General features: G+C 52.0%; 1 protein-coding gene across 3 annotated transcripts; it reads left to right on the forward strand.

Annotated features, from left to right (window-relative positions):
- On the forward strand, nt 1–23,325 carry SETD1A (SET domain containing 1A, histone lysine methyltransferase). 3 transcript variants are annotated; one of them, XM_064294832.1, is made up of 19 exons: nt 1–2,061; nt 2,808–2,972; nt 3,194–3,289; nt 5,032–5,302; nt 6,394–6,515; nt 6,964–7,193; nt 7,488–8,337; nt 8,486–9,271; nt 9,796–9,972; nt 10,097–10,184; nt 10,935–11,092; nt 11,245–11,332; nt 13,263–13,604; nt 18,535–19,572; nt 19,981–20,153; nt 20,241–20,351; nt 20,555–20,674; nt 22,298–22,435; nt 22,512–23,325. In XM_064294832.1, the coding sequence occupies exons 2-19, from the start codon at nt 2,823–2,825 to the stop codon at nt 22,683–22,685; spliced, it is 5,112 nt and encodes a 1,703-aa protein (XP_064150902.1). In that variant the 5' UTR covers nt 1–2,061; nt 2,808–2,822; the 3' UTR covers nt 22,686–23,325. The 3 variants fall into 3 exon arrangements, with proteins under 3 accessions (XP_064150902.1, XP_064150903.1, XP_064150904.1); XM_064294833.1 differs by lacking the exon at nt 1–2,061 and adding an exon at nt 2,159–2,231; XM_064294834.1 differs by lacking the exon at nt 1–2,061 and having other exon boundaries at nt 2,537–2,972; nt 13,317–13,604.

Raw genomic sequence — 23,325 nt, forward strand, 5'->3', positions numbered from 1 at the left:
GACCCCATCTAGCGCTGGCAGGCGCTAGCCGCTTTTGAATGTGGAGACTGAGTTACTTGAAGGCTAAAAGCCTTTGAACTCTTGTTCCTGTGAGCCCAGGGTCTCTATCTCTCCTGCTAGGGATTTAGGATAAGTTTTTTGAGTGACTATTACATAAAAAAAAAATTTTTTTATTACATATTAGGAGCTTTTCATAGGTTATCTCATTTAACTGTCATAACCATCTCAAGAGACAAGTCTTTTTATCATTTCCATTTCAGAGATAAGGAAACTGATGCCCAAGAAGGCTGAGGATCTTGCCCAAAGTTACACAGCTAGTCAGTGAAACTGAACTTGTACAAACTTTACCATCATTCAGGGAAATCTCTTTGTTTGATCTGAGAAAAGCAGTCCATTTCAACTAGGACAAAGAAAGGAACCTGATCTCATTACCTCTGCCTCCATGTAAATTAATTTTTTCAGCTTCGTATTCCTCAAAATTTTAAAGGGTCCCGCTTTTTCTCTTCAATTTTGTGTGTGAGTCCTTGGCCAAGTCCCCATCTCCTTTTCTCTAACTTAAAATGATGAATTTGCATGAAGCAGGCTCCAAGGGCCTTTTTTACACTGTCCAGAAACCTACAATAGTCCTATGTGACAGGAATTAACACCCGTTCTTAAAAGAAGAATATAAACCTTAGGTCAATGACTTGCCCAAGGTCATACAGCGAGAGAGTGATGTTGAGGTGTCTGGAACCTAGGACATCCTCAGCTCAGGCAGAGGGGCCTCAATGGGAGGGCTGTTCCCCAGCTAGACTAGTATGCCTTCCTCCAGACCGGAGAAAAAGGGTGTTGGGTTCCAGGGAGACTCCAGCCCCAGGCTCCCCGATGTGGGACGGCGTGAGCAGAGGCGGCTACAGCTAAAAACGGCGGGCCCCGGGACCATGATACCTGGAAAATCGTCCAGCCCAACCCAGTTCCTGTACGACCTACTTTACTATTTCTTACAGGACCCGTTTAAAGACCTTTAGACCCCACCAGACTTTTCAAAGAATCCCGAGACAGCCCTGGATTCGCCTACTAATGGTGGGATGAGCACGAGCAAAATGGGACGCCTCTGCAGGCCTCAGTCTCCCCATCTGTCAAATGGGGATCTTAGACAGCTAGAGTCCCGACGGAGATAACGGGAGAAAACCGATCCTCGCATTCTGTGCGGCGCCGGGCAAACGGCCTGAGTCACCACTGCTGGTATTTTTCCACTTCCCGGGCACCCCTCCCAGCCGGCCCAGGTTTCGGTGGGTCCTACAGGAAGCGCCCCCGCTGTGCCGGGCTCTGCACGCCCTGACCACGCCCCTTGCGCGCAGCGCCTTGGCCCCGCCCACAGCAGGAGCTGCAGATTCGCCAGGCCTGCTCCTCAGAACTACTTTGGGCCCCTTTTTACTTGGCTGCAGATTCTCGTCGGACTCCGAGAGGAGCTTTGGGTCGTAGCCATTTCCCCCTGCATCGGAATTGGGCCGCTGTGTGAACTGTGCTAGTAAGAAAGATCCAGAAAAAAGTGGCAGACTCTGCCAATAGGGCTTGGCTAACCGGGCGTTATTTTCTTGACTCCACCAAGGCGGGTGAAGGGTGGCGACGGCTGAGTCCAGGACCCGTGGCGAATCTGCGGGCTTTTGCACCTTTGGCCGCGCGAAGAAAGGGCAAGGAAGAGGAGCAAAGGAGCGCGCATGCTAGCTACCCATTCGCCCCGCCCGGCTGACGAATCTGCGTCTGTCCAACGCGCCACTCAAACCTCCTCAGCTCTGGCTGGCCTCCTCCTCTCAGTCCCGCCCCCTTTTTCTCAGGGACTAGTCGCAGCTTTCGTCACCGCCGATTCGCCAAGGCCCCCAGGCCGGAGCAGCTGGATAGCAGTAGTGAAACCCACTCTCCGGGGGATGCGGCCAATCGCCAGGCTCCCTGGGCCGCAACTCCCGAGCCTTACAGGGTGCTGGCCGAGGCGAGGCCGCTACCCTCGGCCCTGTGGATCTCCCAGCGGCGCCCGTGGCGAAAGTGCGAATGCAGATTCCGTGCCCGCTGGGCCTCGCGCAGGTGGCTGTGGTGTTTGGTGCGCGCGCCGGGGTGGTGGTGGTGGGGGGGGCGCCGCCGCCGCCACCGCTGCGGGGCAGGGTCTCGCGCTGCTGCCGCCGCCGCCGCCGCCGCCTCGCGCCGCTGAGGTGCCGCGCGGGGTGGGGGGAGGGGGAGCCGCTCGCCACAAGCGGGTGAGTGGGGCCGGGGCGCGCGTGCGCGGGAACGGGGGGGTGCAAAGCGCGCTGGGGCGGGAGAGGGCAGCGACGCGCGCTACCCCCACCCCCTCTCCCGGATTCGGGGCCGAAGCCGGGTCTCGGGCTCGGTCTCGCGGTGTTTCCAACGCCCCGAAGAGGTGCCACCTCTCGGCCAGGGGATCGGGGCGCGGGGACGGGAGCGGGTGTGTGGGAGCGGGAGCCAGGCTTGGCCCGGGCCGCTGGCCGGTGAGGAGGCGGGAGGGGGCGGGGCCTGCCAGGGGGCGGGGGAGGGGTCTTGTGCCGAGGCCAAGTGGGGCGCGCGCTAGGGAGAGCAGGAGGATAAGGGGGCGCGAGATGGGCCCGGGGACCTGATGGGAGAGTTGGGAGGTGAAGAGAGAATGGGATGTTGTGGTGAAACAGGGCATCTGAGGGAAAATCTGGGGAAGGCACGACTCCTGGTGAGGTGTGGAAACGGGTAATGAGAGAAGCTGGAGTTGGGGTTAGTTGATGAGAAACAGCAAGGCAGTCAGGACTTAGTCCTGAACCTCCTTGGGTGTTCCTCTTCCCTAACAGTGTAAATGAGCAAAGATGGATCAGGAAGGTGGGGGAGATGGGCAGAAGGCCCCGAGCTTCCAGTGGCGGAACTACAAGCTCATCGTGGATCCTGCCTTGGACCCTGCCTTGCGAAGGCCTTCTCAGAAGGTGTACCGCTATGATGGAGTCCACTTCAGTGTCAATGTGAGTGCTCTTGGCCTTTCCTTGCCGTCTAGGGAACTCCAGGCAGATTCTTCTCCATTACCTCAGTCCGGCATCTAGAACTCTCGCACCCATAGCTTCTCTTCTTAAAAGTGGGCAGTCAGAATCCAGCTCTTTTGCGTATGGGTCTCAAATGGGCTTCCTAGAGCTCAGCAACCTGGTTTCACGCTGAGCTATTTTTCTGTTCTTGCTTTCCTTCCTAGGACTCAAAGTATATTCCAGTTGAAGATCTCCAAGACCCCCGTTGCCACGTCAGGTCCAAAAACAGAGACTTTTCCCTCCCAGTCCCTAAATTTAAGGTATGCGTCTGCTGATCTCCTGGTGTGGTGGTGACTTGGACGGTGTGAAAGATCCATCTTAAGAGTCTAGATTTAAAGTAGCTTAACGAAACAACTTTAGAAGCTACGGGTCTGCGTTATTCTGTATAGGAGGTATACTTATCTTCTAGAAAGGTACAGATGAGGCATCCCCTGGCGGCAGGAGCGTTGACTTCTTGAAAGGTAAGGTAAAGACAGGTTTAGCAGGTATAGCTAAAACTACTTACTCTAGAAAGTGAATTGAATGACAGTGCTCTGGTTGGGTATCCCAATTCCTCAACAACTAAGGGAAGGCCACTGCCTCCTTGGAGTCCTCTGTTTCTTGCCTCTTACTTGACCATGTTTTCTCCATGATGTTTCTTCAGAGGTCTCCCATTTTCCTGTCTAGGCAGCATACTTATCAGGCCTGGACCTGGGCATATAAAACTTTATACTTAGTTTTCTTCACTGATTCTTTATTTTTCATTTTTAAGTAGTTTGTGGCATTCTTTCATCCGTTTTTTCACTTTGTACACTTTCCGTGGATGATCTTTTTCGCACCCGTGGTTTGGGCTATTACGTAAATGTTGATGACTTCCAAATCTCTGTTTCCAGCCCAGGTCACTTTCTGAACCTCCAGACTTGTATGCCTGTTAGAGGGACAGCTCCACAGGCACTTCAAAGTCAGAAGGTTAAAACAAATCATCTTTATCTTCTCAGTCCTGCTCTTCCATTTTTCGTCTACATATTAATGGTAACACCATCTATTCAGCTGCACAAGCTAGAAACCTGAGAGTCATCCTTTGATTCTCTTCTCCTTTATTTCACTTACCTTGTCACCAAGTCTTGCTGATTTTTCTTAAACATGTCTTCTTTCTACTTTAATCTCTTTGTTTCTATTGCTATTTTTGTAATGCAGACTCTTGTATCTATTTCACCTGATTTTCTTGTTTGTGTATGTGGCTCCTGTTCGTGCTCCACTTTGCTGTCATTTATTTCTTTGATTGTACCGTTTTCTTACTTTACATTGTCGTTAAGTTTACGTTTTTAGGCATTGGCTTGTACGGTTATTGATCTGGCCTCACCTCATCTTCTGCCTTGACACCCACAGGCCTGTGTTCCATTCATTCCAGATGCTTGCCGTTTCTAGAAAATGACAAGGTGTTTTATAGTTCATGCTTTGGAAGTCCTTGTCATCCTGATGGGCTCCTGTTTATCCAAAAAACTCAGCACAGATTATGCCATCTTTATGACTCCTTCTCTGACTCTACCATGAACCAAAGTTTTCTTTTCTGGGCTTCCAAACATCCTATCCATACCTCTGCTGACACTTGCAACGTCATATGGTGATTGTATGTGTCTATCCGTCTCGTCTACTTTTCTGAATGGTAGTCATTTTTTTGCCCATCTTTGTATTCCTCGTGTCCAGTTCATGGTAGTCACTTAGTCTGACTGAATGAACGGTTTCTCTGTTGACTAGGAATAAGCTAGTACGTTTATTCCGTGGTTGGTATCTTTCTTTTGTTGGTTTTGCCATTATTTTATGTTGGGAAGAACTTAGGGAAGAGAGGGGATCAAGACTGATGTAGACCCTTACTATGGCCCTTTTCCTGGTTTTTCTCCCTTGCGCCTTAGTTTCCCAGTCCCATCTCTCTTGACCTCCTGGATCTTGCTAAAGTTCCCCCAAGGGCAAAGGAACAGTGGCCAGTATTGAGACCATAGACCAACTCCTGTCCTCTCCACAGCTGGATGAGTTCTATATTGGACAGATCCCACTGAAGGAAGTGACCTTTGCAAGGCTGAATGACAACGTGCGGGAGACCTTTCTGAAGGACATGTGCCGGAAGTATGGCGAGGTGGAAGAGGTAGAGATCCTTCTTCACCCCCGTACTCGCAAGCACCTGGGCCTGGCCCGCGTGCTCTTTACCAGCACTCGGGGAGCCAAGGAAACGGTCAAAAACCTCCACCTGACCTCCGTCATGGGCAACATCATCCATGCCCAGCTCGATATCAAAGGTGAGGACTCCCCCGGCCTGCTGCCGAGGTTGGTTTCCGGCAGAGGTTGTACATGCACATGCCCGTTGAGGCCAGGCAAGTGGTCAGGTTCAAAATTCCTTATTTGAAACTCCTGGGGCCAGATGTGTTTCCGAAGTCAACGTTTCTCCACTGTTTGAAAGGGATTGCGGACTCTATACGTGGTCATTTGCTTGTTGTTTTCAGCAGGGTTTAAGGCAGCGCCCCGCAGTCAAGCATGTGATTGTACTTGTAAGGAAGTGAATGACAAGGGTCATGTTAAGTAGAATGTACAAAGACTGTAATAAATAGTTTCAGGTCAGGTTTTGACACCAAAGTCCTAGGAATACTGGATTTTTGCTTTTTGGGGTTTCGAAATTTTAGGTACGGAATTAGAGTGAAGCAGCCTGCGCTGAGTTAAGGAACAGTAGAGTGGAGTGGGAACTGGCAAGCTGTATGTTATAGTGCCACCTAAAGGAAGCAGCTGTGAGTTGGTTAGTTGTTTTCAGGTGGTAATGAGAACTAATATTGCTAAATAACCTGACTCTTAAAAAAAGAAACCAAAAATAGGAAGTTTTGTGTGAAATCTCACAGTTTTAAAATATTGGTTCCAATAAAATTTTATGTTACATGTAGACCAAATAAAACAACTGTGGGCTGGATTTAGCCCTCAGGCTACCATTTTGCGGCCTTTATCTTACAGGTTGAAGAGGATGATGGGTTTAGCATTAAGTGACCTGGATTTGAATTCTCGTTCTGCCACTGACTAGCTTTGTGACTCTGTGCAGGTTATTTTTCTTTAAGCCTACAAAATAGAACTACTGATGCATCTTTTTCCCAGTGCTCATCCAAAGTAGTAACTCACGTAAATGTGTTGTTGTATGTTGGGAAACGTTGTGCAGCGCGTTTGTAGTAGCTATTGGGGGCAGGTACTGAGATCCTAAAGACAGAGGAAGATTGAAGACCCGAAATGAAATCTTAGATTCCAACAAATTGTAGGAAACATGAGAACTGAGAAAGCAGCAGGAAAACCAAACCAGGAAGGAGTTACTTTCTCCACTTGACCCTGTCGATTCCCATTTGCCTCCCTCCAGGACAGCAACGAATGAAGTACTATGAACTGATTGTTAATGGCTCCTACACTCCCCAGACGGTGCCCACTGGGGGCAAGGCCCTAAGTGAGAAGTTCCAGGGCTCCGGTGCAGCCACTGAGACGGTGAGAAGCTTATGGCTGCCACAGTCCCAGCCTTGTAGGCATGGTACCTGGGTTTCAGGAATAGGAGCAGCCTTTGGGAGGTCCTTGACCTTTCTTTTTAGGTACAGGAGAGCCAAGGAAAGATGCCTGGATGCTTTTATAAAACCAAAACAGTTGCTGTCATGTTAATTCTGACTTAGAGCAACCCCACGTGTGTCAGTAGAATGGTGCTCCCTTGGATTTTCAATGGCTTATTTTTTGGAAGTAGATCTCCAGGCCTTTGTTCTGAGGTGCCTCTGGGTAGACTTGAACCACCAACCTTTCAGTTAGTAGCCAAGCACCTAACTGTTTGCACCACATAGGGACTTTTCAAAGACAGAGAAATAGAACTCTTGGTTTGGAGAAGGGGAAGTTCTGAAATGGTAGTTGATTTCTTTTCCTTTCTCTCTGTCCCACTCCCTCCCTCCAGACTGAATCCCGCCGCCGCTCCTCCTCCGACACAGCTGCCTACCCAGCAGGCACAACTGTGGTGGGTACCCCTGGCAATGGCACCCCTTGCTCCCAGGACACAAGCTTCTCCGGCAGCCGACAAGACACCCCATCTTCTTTCGGCCAGTTCACCCCTCAGTCCTCCCAAGGAACCCCCTACACTTCTCGGGGCAGCACCCCCTACTCTCAGGACTCTGCCTACTCCAGCAGGTACAAAGCAGACATCTGGGGCCCCAAACCATTAAATTCTGGGAGCTGCCACTAGGATGAAAGACCCCGAAGTCTCTCCAAGAAGGAGTTGGAAATCATTTTTCTAGTTTCTCTGTGGATTCAGCATACAAATCCCTGTTTTCAGGGAATTCACTATAGTTCAGGAACCCAAAAGCACTGAGATCATCCTTTGGAGGAAGGGGCTTTATAGAGGGGCTTTGGGTACCAAGAACCAGAATACCAGGGTTTAGTCATGTAAAATGAAATCGTCTAACTCCCCCACTTCTTCTCCAGCACTACTTCAACCTCCTTCAAGCCCCGGCGGTCAGAGAACAGCTACCAAGATTCCTTTTCCCGCCGTCATTTCTCTGCCTCCTCAGCCCCCACAACCACCTCTACAGCCATCTCAGCCACCACTGCAGCCACCTCCACGTCCTCCTCCTCGTCTTCTTCATTGTCCTCATCCTCCTCGTCCTCTTCCTCTTCCTCGTCTTCTCATTTTCGTGGTTCTGACTCAAACTACCCAGCATATTATGAAAGTTGGAATCGCTATCAACGTCATGCGTCCTACCCACCCCGCCGGGCAACCCGGGAGGAGCCCCCTGGGGCCCCTTTTGCTGAAAACACAGCTGAGCGCTTCCCACCTTCCTACACATCCTACTTGCCCCCTGAGCCCAGCCGGCCAACTGATCAGGACTACAGGCCTCCTGCCTCAGAGGCTCCGCCCCCAGAACCTCCAGAACCTGGTGGAGGCGGGGATGGTGGGGGGCCCAGCCCTGAGAGAGAAGAAGCCCGGACTTCCCCCCACCCAGCCTCACCTGCCCGTTCCGGCTCTCCAGCCCCAGAGACCACCAATGAGAGCGTGCCCTTTGCTCAACACAGCAGCTTGGATTCCCGCATCGAAATGTTGCTGAAAGAGCAGCGTTCCAAGTTTTCTTTCCTGGCCTCTGACACAGAGGAGGAGGAGGAGAACAACAGCACAGGCCCTGGGCCTAGAGACACAGGGAGTGAGGTGCCTTCTGGGTCAGGTCATGGGCCCTGCACACCCCCTCCAGCCCCAGCTAATTTTGAGGATGTGGCACCTACAGGGAGTGGGGAACCAGGGGCCACCAGGGAGTCGCCGAAGGCCAACGGACAGAACCAGGTGAGGCCGGGGTCAGCCAGCAAAGGGACCTGGGACCTGGGAGGCAGGATTGGGGGAGAGGGAAGGGAACTAGACAAGAACAGAGATTTGAGGAAAAGTTCAGGGAATGGGCAGAAGCTTTCTGTGACTTTTCTCTGCATCCCCACAGGCTTCTCCATGCTCTTCTGGGGAGGACATGGAGATCTCCGATGATGACAGGGGCGGCTCACCCCCTCCGGCCCCAACACCCCCCCAGCAGCCTCCACCGCCTCCCCCTCCACCCCCTCCTCCTCCTCCATACCTGGCTTCTCTTCCTCTTGGTTATCCTCCCCACCAACCTGCCTACCTCCTCCCACCCCGACCTGATGGCCCACCGCCCCCCGAGTATCCCCCACCTCCTCCACCGCCGCCCCACATATATGACTTTGTGAACTCCCTGGAGCTAATGGATCGACTTGGGGCTCAGTGGGGAGGGATGCCCATGTCCTTCCAGATGCAAACCCAGATGCTGACTCGGCTCCACCAGCTGCGGCAGGGCAAGGGGTTGACTACGGCCTCTGCTGGTCCCCCTGGTGGGGCCTTCGGGGAGGCCTTCTTACCATTCGCACCCCCCCAAGAGGCAGCCTACAGCTTGCCCTATGCTCTGTATCCACAAGGGCAGGAAGGCCGAGGGGCATACTCCCGGGAGGCCTACCACCTGCCTTTGCCTGTGGCAGCCGAGCCCCTGCCCTCCTCCTCAGCCTCGGGAGAAGAGGCCCGGCTGCCTCCCAGGGAGGAAGCAGAGCTGGCAGAGGGCAAGGCCCTACCGTCAGCAGGCACCGTGGGCCGTGTGCTAGCCACCCTAGTCCAAGAGATGAAGAGCATCATGCAGCGTGACCTCAATCGCAAGATGGTGGAGAATGTGGCCTTTGGAGCCTTTGACCAGTGGTGGGAGAGCAAGGAAGAGAAGGCCAAGGTGAGGGCCAGCGCCTGGGACTGGGGAAACATGGGGCTCCGTCAGGAAATAGAGTTCTGGCTCCTCCAGGCTGCACAGCTCAAAATAGAGGAGAGAGGTAATCCAGGCAAGTGGAGAGAGATCATGGGCACTCAGTGAGATATACTAGGTGGGTGCGGAGATGGGGGCTAGGGAGCGCGCAGTAGAAAAAGCTCAGGCCTGAGGGTCAAAAAGGTTTGTTCTGATTCCATTGCTTACTTCCCCTAGGCAAGGCCCTTAAATCTTTCTTGGCTTCGATCTTCATTTCTCCACATGTAAAGTGGGAATAATGGTAGTTGTTTCATGAGGTTGACAGACTGAATGAGCAGACCTTTGAAAAAATGTCCGTTGCTTGAACAGGAGCTAGTACAAGGAGATGCATGACGTAGATACGTATCAAGTGGAAAAGCGAATAGCTGCTGTTAGGTATTTTTGGGGCCTGGAAGTAACTCTCGGGTAGGAGGGTGCACCTGGGTTCTGGGGTTTAGTCCTCCTTCTGCCTACAGCCATTCCAGAACGCAGCCAAACAACAAGCCAAGGAAGAGGATAAAGAGAAGACGAAGCTTAAGGAGCCAGGTCTGCTCTCCCTCGTAGACTGGGCCAAGAGTGGGGGTACCACAGGCATCGAGGCCTTCGCCTTTGGGTCAGGGCTACGAGGGGCCCTTCGGCTGCCTTCTTTCAAGGTACCCAGAACTGTGGCTTTGCTGAGTGGGGTGGGGAGAAGGGTGAAGGGTTCCGTTCTTTGGGGTAGGGTGGTCAGGAACCATGAGTGTTTGAAACGAGCCCTGTCTATTCCTTACACTCCAGGTAAAGCGGAAAGAGCCATCAGAAATTTCAGAAGCCAGCGAGGAAAAACGGCCTCGACCCTCCACTCCAGCAGAGGAAGATGAAGATGGTGAGTGGGAGGTCAGGAGAAATGAGAAAGGGGACAGGCTGTGTATATATTTCGATATGAAAACAAGAGGTAGGGACATAGGGGTGGTCAAGGTGTCTTGGAGGCAGGGAGCCAAGTGAAGGTTTTGGTACATGCTAAGATAAAGCAGTTGTGAGTGGCGGGAGAACCATCAGATAGGGTTGTCCCTGGATTTTAGTTGTGGTGCTTACAATGGTATGTTGATGTAATCTCTCTGTATCTTGTTGTTTTCACTTGTAAGATAGGAATAATAATTTCAGTGTCTAAAATCATGGAATTTTTAAGTTAAACAGATCATCTACCCAAATTTACCGTCTGGTGCTTAAACTCTCTTATAAGCTTCCACCAGTTTGTGTAAGTCCGAGCTATTGGTTGACAGCTTACATAGCTGGAAAACTTTATTGAGTCAGATCTGCTTCCCTCGAGACACATTGGCCTTAGTACTGTTTTCTGGGGCCCAGCATAACAAGTCAGTTCTCTCCTCCACTTTTCCCGGAAAAGGATGCAGATAAAGTGGGCAGGAATGTTTAAAGCCATATAAAACGTTAGGTAACCGTGAGTTGTTTGTGTTTCTCTGCTGAGCTTCAACTTCTTGTCTGTAAAATGAGTTCTATTTCGTAGAACTGTCAGGAAGATTAGCAGTAGCGTACGTAAAGCTCCTTGCATGGGGTAGAGGAATAGTAATTTATTGTTGATGGTAAATTACCCTAACTATCACTCACCTGGGTCTAGACCCTGAGCGAGAGAAGGATGCTGGAGAGTCAGGGCGTCCTGGAACCAAGCCCCCAAAGCGAGATGAAGAGCGAGGCAAGACCCAGGGCAAGCACCGCAAGTCATTCGCTCTGGACAGTGAAGGCGAGGAGGCATCCCAGGAGTCCTCCTCAGAGAAGGTGAGGGGCCAGGGCTCCCAATCTCTGCCAAAAGCCCACTTCTTGAGTCCCTGTCCTAGCCAACTTCTCTCCAGGCCAGAGCCCTGGCAGCTGTGCCCCCAGAGGACCAGTTGTCCCTTTCCTATTCGTCTCCATCTGTCTCTTTGTTTAAGGACGAGGAGGATGATGAGGAAGATGAAGAAGACGAAGATCGAGAGGAATCCGTGGATACAACTAAGAAGGAGATAGAGGCATCAGATGGTGAGTACAGGCAGTTAAATAGAATTCTGGTTTAGGGAGGAAGGCATTCAGCCACCTGGCTAGTCCTTTCCTGAGTCCACATGACCTCCCTGCTGAATTTATTGGTTGCTTTTGCCCTCCCCAAGAGCAACTGTCTTTCAGCCATATCCTTTGAAACCTCCACCCATTGTGAACAGTAAGCCCACTATGCAAAATGCTCCCTTCTGCGTACCTCTTCTCCTGAAATACAGGCCTCCGTTGAGGAAACCCAGCAGTGGCTGTTCATTTACCTGAGCCTTAGCGACAAGGGGTCTGCATTCTCCTACTACCCCTTGATGCTACCAGACTGTACTTGTCCACCTTTGGGGACTGTTTTTCCTTTAAGGCCCTTGCCACTAAGCTCTGTCTCCCTTTTTGCCCACCCGTTGCTGCCATCAGCCAGCCACCACTGTATCCTTTTGTTGAACACCTGTTTGTTCCTCCACATTCATTGAAGTCCTGGGTATGTGGTTCAGTCTTCTTTTTCATCCATTTGTTCAGAAATATGTATTGAATCCCTGCTCTGTGTCAGCCACTGTTCTAGGTATTAGGGACACATCAATGACCAAACAGATGTGGTTCCTGCTTTTACAGAGTTTGTGATTATTTGGAGAGGTGGGGGAGACGTGACAAACAAGTGAACGAGTATCACTTCAGATAGAGGTACATGCTTTGAGGAAAATAAAACAGGTTCATGGGGTAGAGAGTGATAGGATGGGGGAGTTGGGGGGAAGATTTACCCTTTTGTATAGGATGATCAAAGAGGACCATTTGAGCAGAGGGCCAGAATGGTGAAAATGATGGTCTGAGGTCCTCTCTTTTCAGTGAAGCAGGGAGGAAGGTCATCTGCTAAAACTGAATGGAGTAGAGGCTTGAGACCCTTACACATCTGCTTGATAACTGACTCCCTTCAGCCTTACCTCCTGACTATTCCTTGAATTTGTCTCCTCCTTTGTTCCTGCTATTCTGCTTTAGTCCAGGCCTTCCTCTCTTAGATTCTTGCAGCAGTCTAGACTGATCTTCCTGTCTCTGTTCCATCCGTCTCCATCCATACCAATCCATACTCCAACTTGGTGACAGCCTTATCTTTCCTAAAATGCACATCTGAGCCTGTTACCTCTCTGTTTCAAGTCTTTACCTGGCTCTGTATTGTTCACAGTAAAGCAGGCTCCTCAGTCTGGCATTTATACCCTGGCCATTTATAAACTAGCCCCTGTTTATCTGTTCAGTTCCATCTCACCATCTTCTAGCCCCCTCTCTGGCCACTACAATCTTCTGATTTATCCAGTTACGTTCCTCAAAGACTGCAAAATTTATTATTTGAGGGAACAAGTTTTGGAAATGCTTAATTAGAGTTAAACAAGGTTTTATTGCAGAATTTCTAAGAACCCTTTCTGTGGTTACCAATCTCCAAGAGGCATATAGCATATAATATTTTCTAAACTGATTTCACTCTGGAATCCTTTTTCACGCAGTCTCTTGTCCAGATCCACTTTGGGAAGAACTTCTGTAGTCAGAGCAGACTTCTGCCAGTCTCCAGATGCCCATCTTCTCTTGCCCGCTTGCCTTTGACATCCCTGCTCAGCTTCTGTGGCTGCTTGGTGGATTCCTGCTTGCCCTTCTCAGTTTCAACATCTTTTTCTCAGGGACTCCTCTCCCGACTCGATCCTCCAGGCAGAATTAAGGGTGTCCTTTCTCCATGCTTCCCTACCCCCGACACTGATGTTTATCACACCGTCAACAAATTGTCCGCCTCGAGGGTAGGACTTCTATCTTATTCATATTGGACTTCTCAGCACCTAGCATAAAGTCTCCCTAACACATCCATAGTAGCAGGTCTGTGAATGAGCCCAGGGCTTGACCAAGTGAGGGGTCTTTCCACCTCGCCTGATTGCCGCTTCTGGATTTTCAGGCGAGGACGAGGAAAGCGATTCGTCCTCCAAATGTTCTCTGTATGCTGACTCAGATGGTGAAAATGATAGCCCGTCGGATTCCGAGAGCAGCAGCTCCTCCAGCTCCTCGTCTTCTTCCTCTTCCTCATCATCATCCTCGTCGTCGTCCTCCTCTTCCTCATCTGAGTCCTCTGAAGAAGAAGAAGAAGAGCAGCCGACAACCAAACCCTCAGCCTCACCGCCCCCCAGAGAAGTCCCAGCGCCCCCACCAGTGCCTGTAGAAGAGCCCGAGCCAGAGAGAGTTGCAGGCTCCCCCGTCACACCTCTCCCTGAACAGGAGAAGTCTCCAGCAAGACCTGCAAGTAGGTGGTACAGGGCTGTCGATGGGAGCGCTGTGTGTGTGTCTGTGACTGTGAGGGAACAGTGCAACCAGCATTTATTAATTGTGTACCGCTGTGTGACTTTGTTGGAGAAATATACAAAGTTGGATCGAAGTCACTGTCTCCTGTCACTCCCCCCTTGGAGACATTTATAGCCTGACACAGTCAAACAGCACTCCTATAAATGGCTTACAGAGCCAGACCAGGATGTTTGGCTATGTAAGTGAAAAAGAGTGGCTTCTTTCCTATTAAGGGGTCACAAAGAGATGCAGAAGAGTAGAAGTGGGAATGAAGATTTGAGAGAAATTAAGGAAATAAAATGATTTGGCTAAACTGTTTTTCAGGAAAGGAAAGTCAAGAACCAGGGCCAGTAGAGACTAGGTGAACCCCCGAGATTATCACCCTAGGATACCCTTTAAACTTGGACCTCAAACCACTCCCAGAGGTCAGGTCACTTTTCACCCAAATGACAGATTGGCCCAAAAAATAAATTATATCACCCATGAGTACTGTGCTCCTTTAGGTAATCATCTAAATGAAACCAAATGGTAAACACTTTCCCTAGAGCAAGGATGAGGAGGCAGGCGGGGGGCAGGGAAGCTAGATGAAAGGAAACAAAACAACCAGAATGGAGAGAATGAGAATGCTGATATATTGTAAAAAACGTAACCGATGTCCCTGAACGACATTTGTATAGAAGTTGTTAAATAAGAACTTTGTTTCCTGTGTAAACCTCCATGAAAAACACAGTATGTTTTAAAAAAGAAAGAAGAAGGAGAACCAGGATTAGGAGAAGAGTTGATGAAGATCAGTTGGGGCTAACTTTGAGGTACTTCTGAGGCAGTGGGATCAATCAGTCTGAAGCACTGGAAGAAAAAGTAGGCTGGAAATGAGGTAGTTATTTGGGAGTAGTGAAGGAATGGCTGTGAATACACCTGTACACCCTAGGAGAGTGTATAGAACGAGAAGGAAGAAGGGGGTCTGAGCCGTAAAGTTCCGTAAGAGATAGGTGGCCAAAGCGGAGCCCGGGAGACTGAAAAGGAATGGTCAGAGTGGTGGGAAGGAAACCAGGGAGTGAGCAGTGTTTTGGACACCAAGGGAAGGAAAGCTAGAGTTTAAAAAAAGTAGGGAGTGGGCTGTATTGTCAGGCCCCAAGAGAGGTTGTAAGATAGAGAAAGTGTCTGTTGGCTTCCGCATCGGTGGCCTTACTGGTTTCAGTTGAGGACAGTAGTTCAGACTAAAGCCAAGTTGTGGGCGTTAAGGAGTGAGGGGAGGTGACAAAGTAGAGATAGCCAGTCTTCTGGAAGGCCAGGCCCCTCTTGCTGTGATAGAAAAGAAAATTGAGAGGTAGTAATTCATAATTAAAACTGTTAGTACCATGCTGATTTCTGAGTTGGATAATAAATATTAACATTTATGGAGTACTTACTGTATGCCGGGCTCTAGGCTGAGCATGTTGCAAATTCGTTTTCTCGTTAACTTCTCACAATGTCCGTGTTATCATTCCTCTTGGTGTGGTACAGGAACAACCTCAAGGTTACACAGCTGGGAAGTGGAGAGCTGGGACTGGAGAGATAGCTCTTGGCTGTTGCCGGGGTCTGGGAAGGTAGCAAGAAGAGGAGGCAAGGTTGATGGAGAGCTTAACTTTTAAAAGTAGATGAGACTTGACCATGTTCATACACTGAAGGGAAGAGGGAGCAGGAAAGTGGCCCAGGCGAACTCTCTGGAGTTGCATTCCTGAGGTGGTAGAGGGGTTGGGCTTTTGATCAGATACAAATAGATTTGTAAGTGGGGAGGCAGGGAAACGTGGGATTTCCTGCATGGTGGTCTCCTGTTTCTTCTGTGCGGTGGGAAGGAAGGACATTTTCTGAGAATGAGGGGTGGGTAGAGGAGAGGACCTGGGACAGTGAGGGGTGTGGAGAGTGAGGATGAAGGAGACCTAAGGCTTGCTGACAACACAAGCCCTGCTGAGGCGGGGGGCTGAGAGTGAAAGAGGAGAGAAGGTGGTTTGTTTCAGGGTTGGGATCTGCAGGGTCAAGAGATGAGGCCTTGAGGATGTGGAAGGTGCCATGAAGGGAGAAGATAAAGGGTGGGCCCCCTTAGGGAGGGCGATGGGATGGAGGGATGCGAAATTGAAAAAGTGCACTGAGGTGAGCTGAAAGGGCAGTGAGGAATTGTGGTCAGAGAGTAAATCGGTGTGTAAGTGTCCAAGGTGGAGCCGATTTGAGGGTGATAAGGTCCAGGTGTGTGACTAGTGGAGGGTAGCTGAGGGTGAGTGAAACAGGTCCCTGGAGATGAGAGAATCTAGGTGAACAGGTGGGATGCTGAAGTCCCCTGGGTAGATGTCAGGGATGGGGGAGGAGAAGAGGATTAAACCAGGTCCCTTGGTGAGAATGATAGTCATAACAGGGAGGAAAATCAGTTACCAGGATGAGGCTGGATAGGGGGGCTGTGTGGCATAGTGGCAGGAGACGGGGAGAGGGATTGAGAGGGCAACCAGGGGCAGCCCACACCCACCTCCAGAGACTGAATAGTGGTTCCTGGTAAATGGGGGCCTTATCGAGGGCTTATTGGGTTTCTAGTGACCAGAACCAATTTCAGTCAGTTTAAGTAGAAAGATTTGTTAACAGGATGTGACCTGTCTGGTGGGACCAAAGACAGCTGCCAGAATCAGGGACCTGGATGCCCTAGGACTCACTTTTTTCTGTCTTCCAGTCTGGTTCATTCTTTCCTCCTCCGGAGGGCTGCCTTATGCTCCTCCATTCCAGCAGAGGTTGTTCACCCCTCCCCACCCCCAATATTGGCCCCAGAGACACACTCTCAGTCTTAGATCTTTATTCTCAGAAGTTTCTGATTGGGTTGGCTAGGGTCAGGTGGTCCAGTTAATGATGGCCCTGAGAGAGGGGGCAGGTCATGCAGTAGAAGCAGTGGCTTCTGGGGCCTCGCCATTGTGAATCTAAAAATACCGGGAGAAATTCTTGGAGAAAAGTGGGAGTTGGATTGGCTGGGCAGGTACCCCAAAAACCTAAATGAAAGGGATGTCTGGGTTTAAACTCTCAGGACAGGGAGAGGTGAGAAATCTGTATGCTTAAAAAGCCAGGGTTCCAGAGGACACAGCAGCCTAGGTTGAGAGGGTGGGGGTGGGGAGGCAGCCCCAAAACAGGGGGGAGAGAAGAAGAGTTAGGAGGACTTACAGAAGCTGGAGGGCCTGGAACAAGTATCCAGGGGCCTCGCTGGCTTCACACTACAGATTAATACGGGCTGAGACCCTGGCTAGTATCCAGGGCCCAGGGAGACAGCAAGCTGAGGGCCTTGCTCAGGGTGCGGGGTTGGAGAACATCTGTTAAGGCAGTGGACACATGTTGATCACTGCCCACTCTGGGCCACGTCTTGTGCTGGCTGCCCTTGAGCTGTGGGAGCAGCAGGGTCAGATGTGAAACTACTGAATCCTAGTGCAGGGCATCCAGACTGTCCAGGTGCAAGCCTTGTTCTGTTATTTGCCAGCTGTGTGACCTTAGGCAGGTTATTAACCTCTTTGTGTCTCAGTTTCCTCATCTGTAAGACGGGATTAATGGTACCCACCTCATAGGCTTCTTGTCAGAATTAAATAAGTTATGTATATCATAGGCTTGGATTGGTCCTTGGCACAGAAGCAGTTGAGAACCACCAGCCTCCTGGTTCTGAGAAGAAGGTGTTTCCAATGTCTGAGGAAGTCAGGGAAGGCTTCACAAAGGAGGTGGCCTTGAGCTGGGTCTAAAAGCTGCATGTGAGCTTTCCCCGTGGACCAGGGGTGAGAGGTATTTCAAACAAAGGGAACAGCATAAGCAGAGGGCCAGGGGCCTGAAAAAGCCATGGCCTGACTTCATGGGGATTGTCTGAGAGTCAGGTCTGCAGGAAGACAGATCTGTCCCAAGGGAAAGGGCTGTGTACATTTTAAACAGTGTTCAGACCCCCACACGTGGCATGAGACTTGAGGGCCCCAACTGAGGAGGAATGTGCCCCCTGTCTTGGGGGCGTTAGCTGAGGAGACACTGCTGTCTGCTTGTGGACAATGTATTATCCCTTCCCTACCCCATCCCGCATCCTTTGAATCTCAGCTTAAACCTCAGCTTCTCTAGGGAAGTGTTCCTGACCCCCTCCCCACTAGATCAAATCCCCACTTCTGTGGCGGGGAGGGGCAAATTTTATAAAATATTTTAATACAAAGATGCAGTGCTTACATTGTATTTCCCTGCCTCACTGAACTAAGAAATTGTTTATACTTGAAATAATGGATACTGTGGTTCAAATCTCATTGCATTCTCGTTAAAGGAAATGCAATTGGCAGAAATTCTCTTGGTCTTTGTACCTAGTTGTCGAATGTGGTTCTCTCACCACCAATGTTGTAAAAAGGCTAGGATTGAAGTGTTTGTTTTCTTAGACTCCTCTCCCTGCTCTACTCGTCACAGCTTTGGCTGTCCATTCATTTTGTGTAATCGTCTCCCAGGTAGATTGTGAGCTCCGTGAGGGCATTGAAAGTGTCTGTTTGATGAACCTGTTTTCCCCAGGCCTAAAGACAGTTGATGCTCAGTAGATATGCGTTGAAGGTATGAGTGAGTGGGCGCTAAGTCCCATCCTGTCCAGGGAGCCCACAGTGCTGAGGGCTGGGAAAACGGGGAGTTGCAGGTGTGAGAGACAGGCAGTGTGTTCCCTGAGAAAGCAGGAGTGTCTGTCTGTCTGTCTGTCTGTCTGAGTTGCTTGGGCAGAAGCTGAGAAGAGAACAAGTGCAGCCTGTTGCAGAGTAGCTGTGGTGTGGATTCCTCGGTGAGGAGGGCCAGGGCCTCATGTCTCCTGCCCATAGTGCATCTCAGTTTGATGATGTCAGGGCAGGAATCTGACCTTCTTGCCTTTACCTGTGTGCTTCCTTCCCCAGGTTCCACTGAGGAACCACCTCCTAGTGTTCCCCAGCCTCCCCCAGAGCCACCAGCTGGGCCCCCAGCTCCCACCCCACGCCCCGAGGAGCGCCCATCCTCTCCTATCCCTCTCCTTCCCCCACCCAAGAAACGCCGGAAAACAGTCTCCTTCTCTGCCATGGAGGAGGCGCCAGCCCCGGAGCCTCCCCCAGTTGCCCCACCACAGGTCAAGTCTCCTGGCCCAGTCTCTCGCAAAGCCCCCCGGGGTGTGGAGCGGACCATTCGCAACCTGCCCCTGGACCATGCATCTCTGGTCAAGAGTTGGCCCGAGGAGGTGTCCAGAGGAGGTCGGAGCCGGGCTGGAAGCCGAGGCCGCTTCACCGAGGAAGAAGAGGCTGAGCCAGGAACAGAAGTGGACCTGGCAGTGCTAGCCGACCTGGCCCTGACCCCAGCCCGGCGTGGGCTGGTGGTCCCACCTACTGGCGACGACTCAGAGGCTACAGAGACATCAGATGAGGCAGACCGCCCAGGCCCCCCACTCAGCCACGTCCTCCTGGAGCACAACTATGCCCTGGCCATCAAGCCTACACCCACCACGCTGGCCCCTCGGCCCCTGGAGCCAGTTCCCGCCCCCGCAGCCCTCTTCAGCTCCCCGGCAGATGAGGTCCTGGAGGCCCCTGAGGTGGTGGTGGCTGAGGCAGAGGAGCCAAAGCAGCAGCAGCAAGAGGGGGGTGAGGAGGAGGATGAGGAGGAAGAGGAGGAGTCAGAGTCATCTGAGAGCAGCAGCAGCAGCAGCAGTGATGGGGAAGGGGCCCTCCGGCGGCGTAGCCTCCGCTCCCACACCCGGCGCCGGCGGCCACCTCCGCCCCCACCCCCCCCACCCCCGCCCACCTTCGAGCCCCGCAGTGAGTTTGAGCAGATGACCATCCTGTATGACATTTGGAACTCAGGCCTGGACTTGGAGGATATGGGCTACCTCCGACTCACATACGAGCGGCTACTACAACAGACAAGTGGAGCTGACTGGCTTAATGACACCCACTGGGTCCATCACACAAATATCCTGAACCGTAGAGGCTGGCCTCCCCAGCACGGGAAGACGGAGGCCCAGGGGTAGGGGACTTCCCTTTGGTTGCACAGCTAGGCAGTATCCCCTTCAAATACTCCCAGTATCTGTGTTTGTTTCCCTACCTGTCTGTTTAGTTCTCTTTGCTTCCTTCAGCCTGAGTGTTTTTTCTCTGGCAACCAAGCTACCCTTTTTTTTCTTCCTTATGCCTCTTTTCTGCCTCCTGAAAGTTGTCTGGCAAAAAAGGTAATGGAGCCTGAGACTTATTTCTCTCTTTCTCAAACTGACCATGCTGCTAAAATTGGTCATCCTTTCCCTGGGCTGAGGCTGGGGACAGAGGGGAGAGGGACTCCAGGATCTGGGCAGTGAGGAACACAACCTCTTCCTTAACACCCTGCACTCACCAATCTGAACACTCCAAAACGCAAGCGGCGGCCCCAAGATGGGCCCCGTGAGCACCAGACAGGCTCGGCCCGCAGCGAAGGCTATTACCCCATCAGCAAGAAAGAAAAGGACAAGTACCTGGATGTGTGCCCCGTCTCGGCCCGGCAGCTGGAGGGAGTGGACACTCAGGTGGGGCCCTGCCCTCATCCCTGGCCCACTGGTATCGTCTTCCCATCGTTGGTGCTGTCCCTCACCTCCCTTTCCTGATTGTCACAGGGGACTAACCGTGTGCTTTCGGAGCGCCGGTCTGAACAGCGGCGGTTGCTGAGTGCCATTGGCACCTCGGCCGTCATGGATAGCGATCTGCTGAAGCTGAACCAGCTCAAGGTGAGGAGTGGGGGCTTGGGAAGGGGAGGAGACTTCGTGAAAAGACTGAACCAAGGGGAGCCAGCCATGGCAGGAGCACGTGGTCCCTTGTGGGTAGGCATGGGAGGTGAGGGGCCAGGCCACCCCTACCTGAGAGGTCTGTAGGAAAGGCAAGGAGCTGGGTTGTGGGTGCATGCAGCAGCGGTCTACCCTCTGTCCCTCAGTTCCGGAAGAAGAAGCTCCGATTTGGCCGGAGTCGGATCCATGAGTGGGGTCTGTTTGCCATGGAGCCCATCGCAGCTGATGAGATGGTCATCGAATATGTGGGTCAGAACATCCGCCAGGTGAGACTCCAGCCCCCAGCCCAGCTGTCTGTCAACAGATTGCATCAGGTGCTCCCATGAACACCATTTGACCTTCTGGAGAAAGCCTCTTGTAGCCCTCCTAGCTCCAAGACTTAGCTAGCCAGTGCAATTTGCCTCGTTATTTGTTTCTTTTCTTTCTTCACTGAACAGTTAGTAATGGTTACTAGTAGATGTGTTAATGACACAGCAGGAACAAGATAGCATGTCTTCCCATTTAAAGAGTTGACAGTCTAGTGGGGAAGAGAGGTATTGAATGAGTAAGAACAAAGGATAGTGTTTGATGTTAAGGGAGCCTTTGCGGGGGGTCGGGGGGTAGTGGCAGCACGTACCAAGGGGACCCAAGACCAGTTAGAGACGGCGACGTTTTGACCAAGAGCTGAAAGATAATCAGGAACTCCTTGGCTCAGGTGAGGGGCGTGATGTGCAAAGGCCTGGAGGCAGCATAGTCTATGAGTGTGAGGAGATCAGATTGGCTGGTTGGAAAAATGTGCTGGCGCCAGTGGCAGCGATGTGAGGCTAGAGAGATAGGTGGAGCCCAGATTCCACAGACCCTGGAGGCCATGTTAATAAATTTGGACCTGCACGGGACAGAGGAGGAAAGCCCCTGAGAAGTGTTACAGCAGAAGATTTTGGAGGTTAGTAAGCTCCCTTTGGCTGCTGTGAAAGAACCAGAGGTTGAGACCAGTGAAGGATGAGGGGAGTTTGCAGAGACCCAGGCCAAAGGTGACAGTGGTCTGGATTAGGCAGAGGTAGCAGAGGTAAGAGAGAAGACGTTGGCAAGACCAGGCAATGAGTCGGGTGTGGAGAGAGTGCGGGTGAGGGGGCATTTTCTCAGGGGGCTGGCTTCAGCAGTCTGGAGTACGGTAGGGCTGCCAGTGAGTTGGGGAGCGAGGAGGAGGAGTAGATGTGTGGGGTAGATGGACATGTGAGGTTGAGATGCCCAGGGGACATCTAGGGGACAACACCCAGCAGCTCCACTGAGGTGGCTTTTGGCTGAAGATGGAAGTTTGGGTGGAGTTCCCAACACTCAGCCTGCGGGTGAAGTTCTGGAGGGAGTGAGATCACCTCGGAAGTGTGTGCAGAGGGCTTATCAGCCCTCGTTTTTTGGGCAGTAAAAGTTGCTCCTTCTCACACAAGGTCATGGGCCCTAGCATGGACAACTGGTCTTTTGCATTGGCCAGAGGCAGCCAGTGGGTGCATGTGTTGCAGAGGGGGTCTGGGGAGAAGAGATGGGTAGGGTTTGGTTCGTAAAATGGCCATTGTTCCTTTAGGAAGGGCCTCAGACACTCCAGGAGGAGCCGGTGCTTCTGCCTGATGACCAGTACAGATTTCCCTGGAGGCCTGGCCTGGGTGACTTAATGGCAGCCAGAGGTTCAGGGTGGGTGGCCATGAGAGAGGACTGCTGGAAGCAAAGTCAGAGAAGGGCCAGTGCCTTGGGTTAGTGGGAGTCAGAGGAGAACTGCAGGACCAGTATAGGTCAGTGTAGGCCCTGGGGTGGTAGCTGGTAGCCTGTTCAGACCCCCATCACAGGCTGGTGGGTCAGGCTAGGTCCAGCAGGAAGCTGAGGGGCAGGTCCCTGACCATTGCATCCCATCCTGCCAGATGGTGGCTGACATGCGGGAGAAACGCTATGTGCAGGAGGGCATTGGCAGCAGTTACCTGTTCCGAGTTGACCATGACACCATCATTGACGCTACCAAGTGCGGCAACTTGGCACGGTTCATCAACCACTGCTGCACGGTACGCGGGGAGTCAGGCCAGAGGGTGGTGCGGGGTGGAGCGGGCTGGGCCACAGCTCACACTGTCCCCCCCACAGCCTAACTGTTATGCCAAGGTCATCACCATCGAGTCACAGAAGAAGATTGTGATTTACTCCAAGCAGCCCATCGGCGTGGATGAGGAGATCACTTACGACTACAAGTTCCCGCTGGAGGACAACAAGATCCCGTGTTTGTGCGGCACTGAGAGCTGCCGTGGCTCCCTCAACTGAGATGGGGCAGGACTGGTGCCCACACCCCTATTTATTCTCCCGTGGTGCCCCGAGCACCCACAACCCCCTAGCCTTAGTGGGTTCAGCAGGGCCCACGTGCTCCCATCTCCAAGTATGGGGCTAGGGGGCCCCCAGGCCCAGCGAGGGAGCCTCACTCAGTCCCTTGAGGCAGCTTTGCCTCCCCTGTTGCCCCTGCCCACCCATCCCCTAATTTTTTTTCTTTGCGGAGAAGAAGCTGTAAATGTTTTGTAGCTGCCAGCAGCTGTTTCCTGTGGAAACCTGGGGTGCCGGCCTGTACAGATCTGTTCTTGGGAGGCTACACAGCCCCCGTGCTTTGTGTTAATGGGGACTTCCCCTTTGTGCCCTGCGTGTACCCCTCCCCAGTTTAGGGGTCTCTAGGGGCAGTGGCCATGTTCTCCCCCTGGGGGGGCCCTGCGCCCCCAGTCCTGGGGACTCCGTGCCTGGAACCCTGCCTCATCTTCAGTTCCTGCCAGACCCTGTGGGTCACCCTCCCACCCTGGTGTCTGAGGCCCCTGGCTCAGCCAGGCCAGGGTGGTGGGGGGTGGGCCCTTCCTGTTGGGCTGGATTGTACATATGTTAATAGTGCAAACCCAATGCCACATTTTTATAATTGTGATTA

This window comes from Loxodonta africana, chromosome 12, assembly GCF_030014295.1.
Source record: "Loxodonta africana isolate mLoxAfr1 chromosome 12, mLoxAfr1.hap2, whole genome shotgun sequence".
Lineage (NCBI taxonomy): Eukaryota > Metazoa > Chordata > Mammalia > Proboscidea > Elephantidae > Loxodonta > Loxodonta africana.

Excerpts from the sequence above, each read along its gene's own strand:
- SETD1A (XM_064294832.1), top strand. The coding sequence starts at position 2,823 with ATGGATCAGGAAGGTGGGGGAGATGGGCAGAAGGCCCCGAGCTTCCAG. Across the intron at positions 11,093-11,244 it reads AGGAGTCCTCCTCAGAGAAG|GACGAGGAGGATGATGAGGA; the intron begins GTGAGGGGCCAG and ends TCTTTGTTTAAG. Across the intron at positions 20,154-20,240 it reads TGGAGGGAGTGGACACTCAG|GGGACTAACCGTGTGCTTTC; the intron begins GTGGGGCCCTGC and ends TGATTGTCACAG.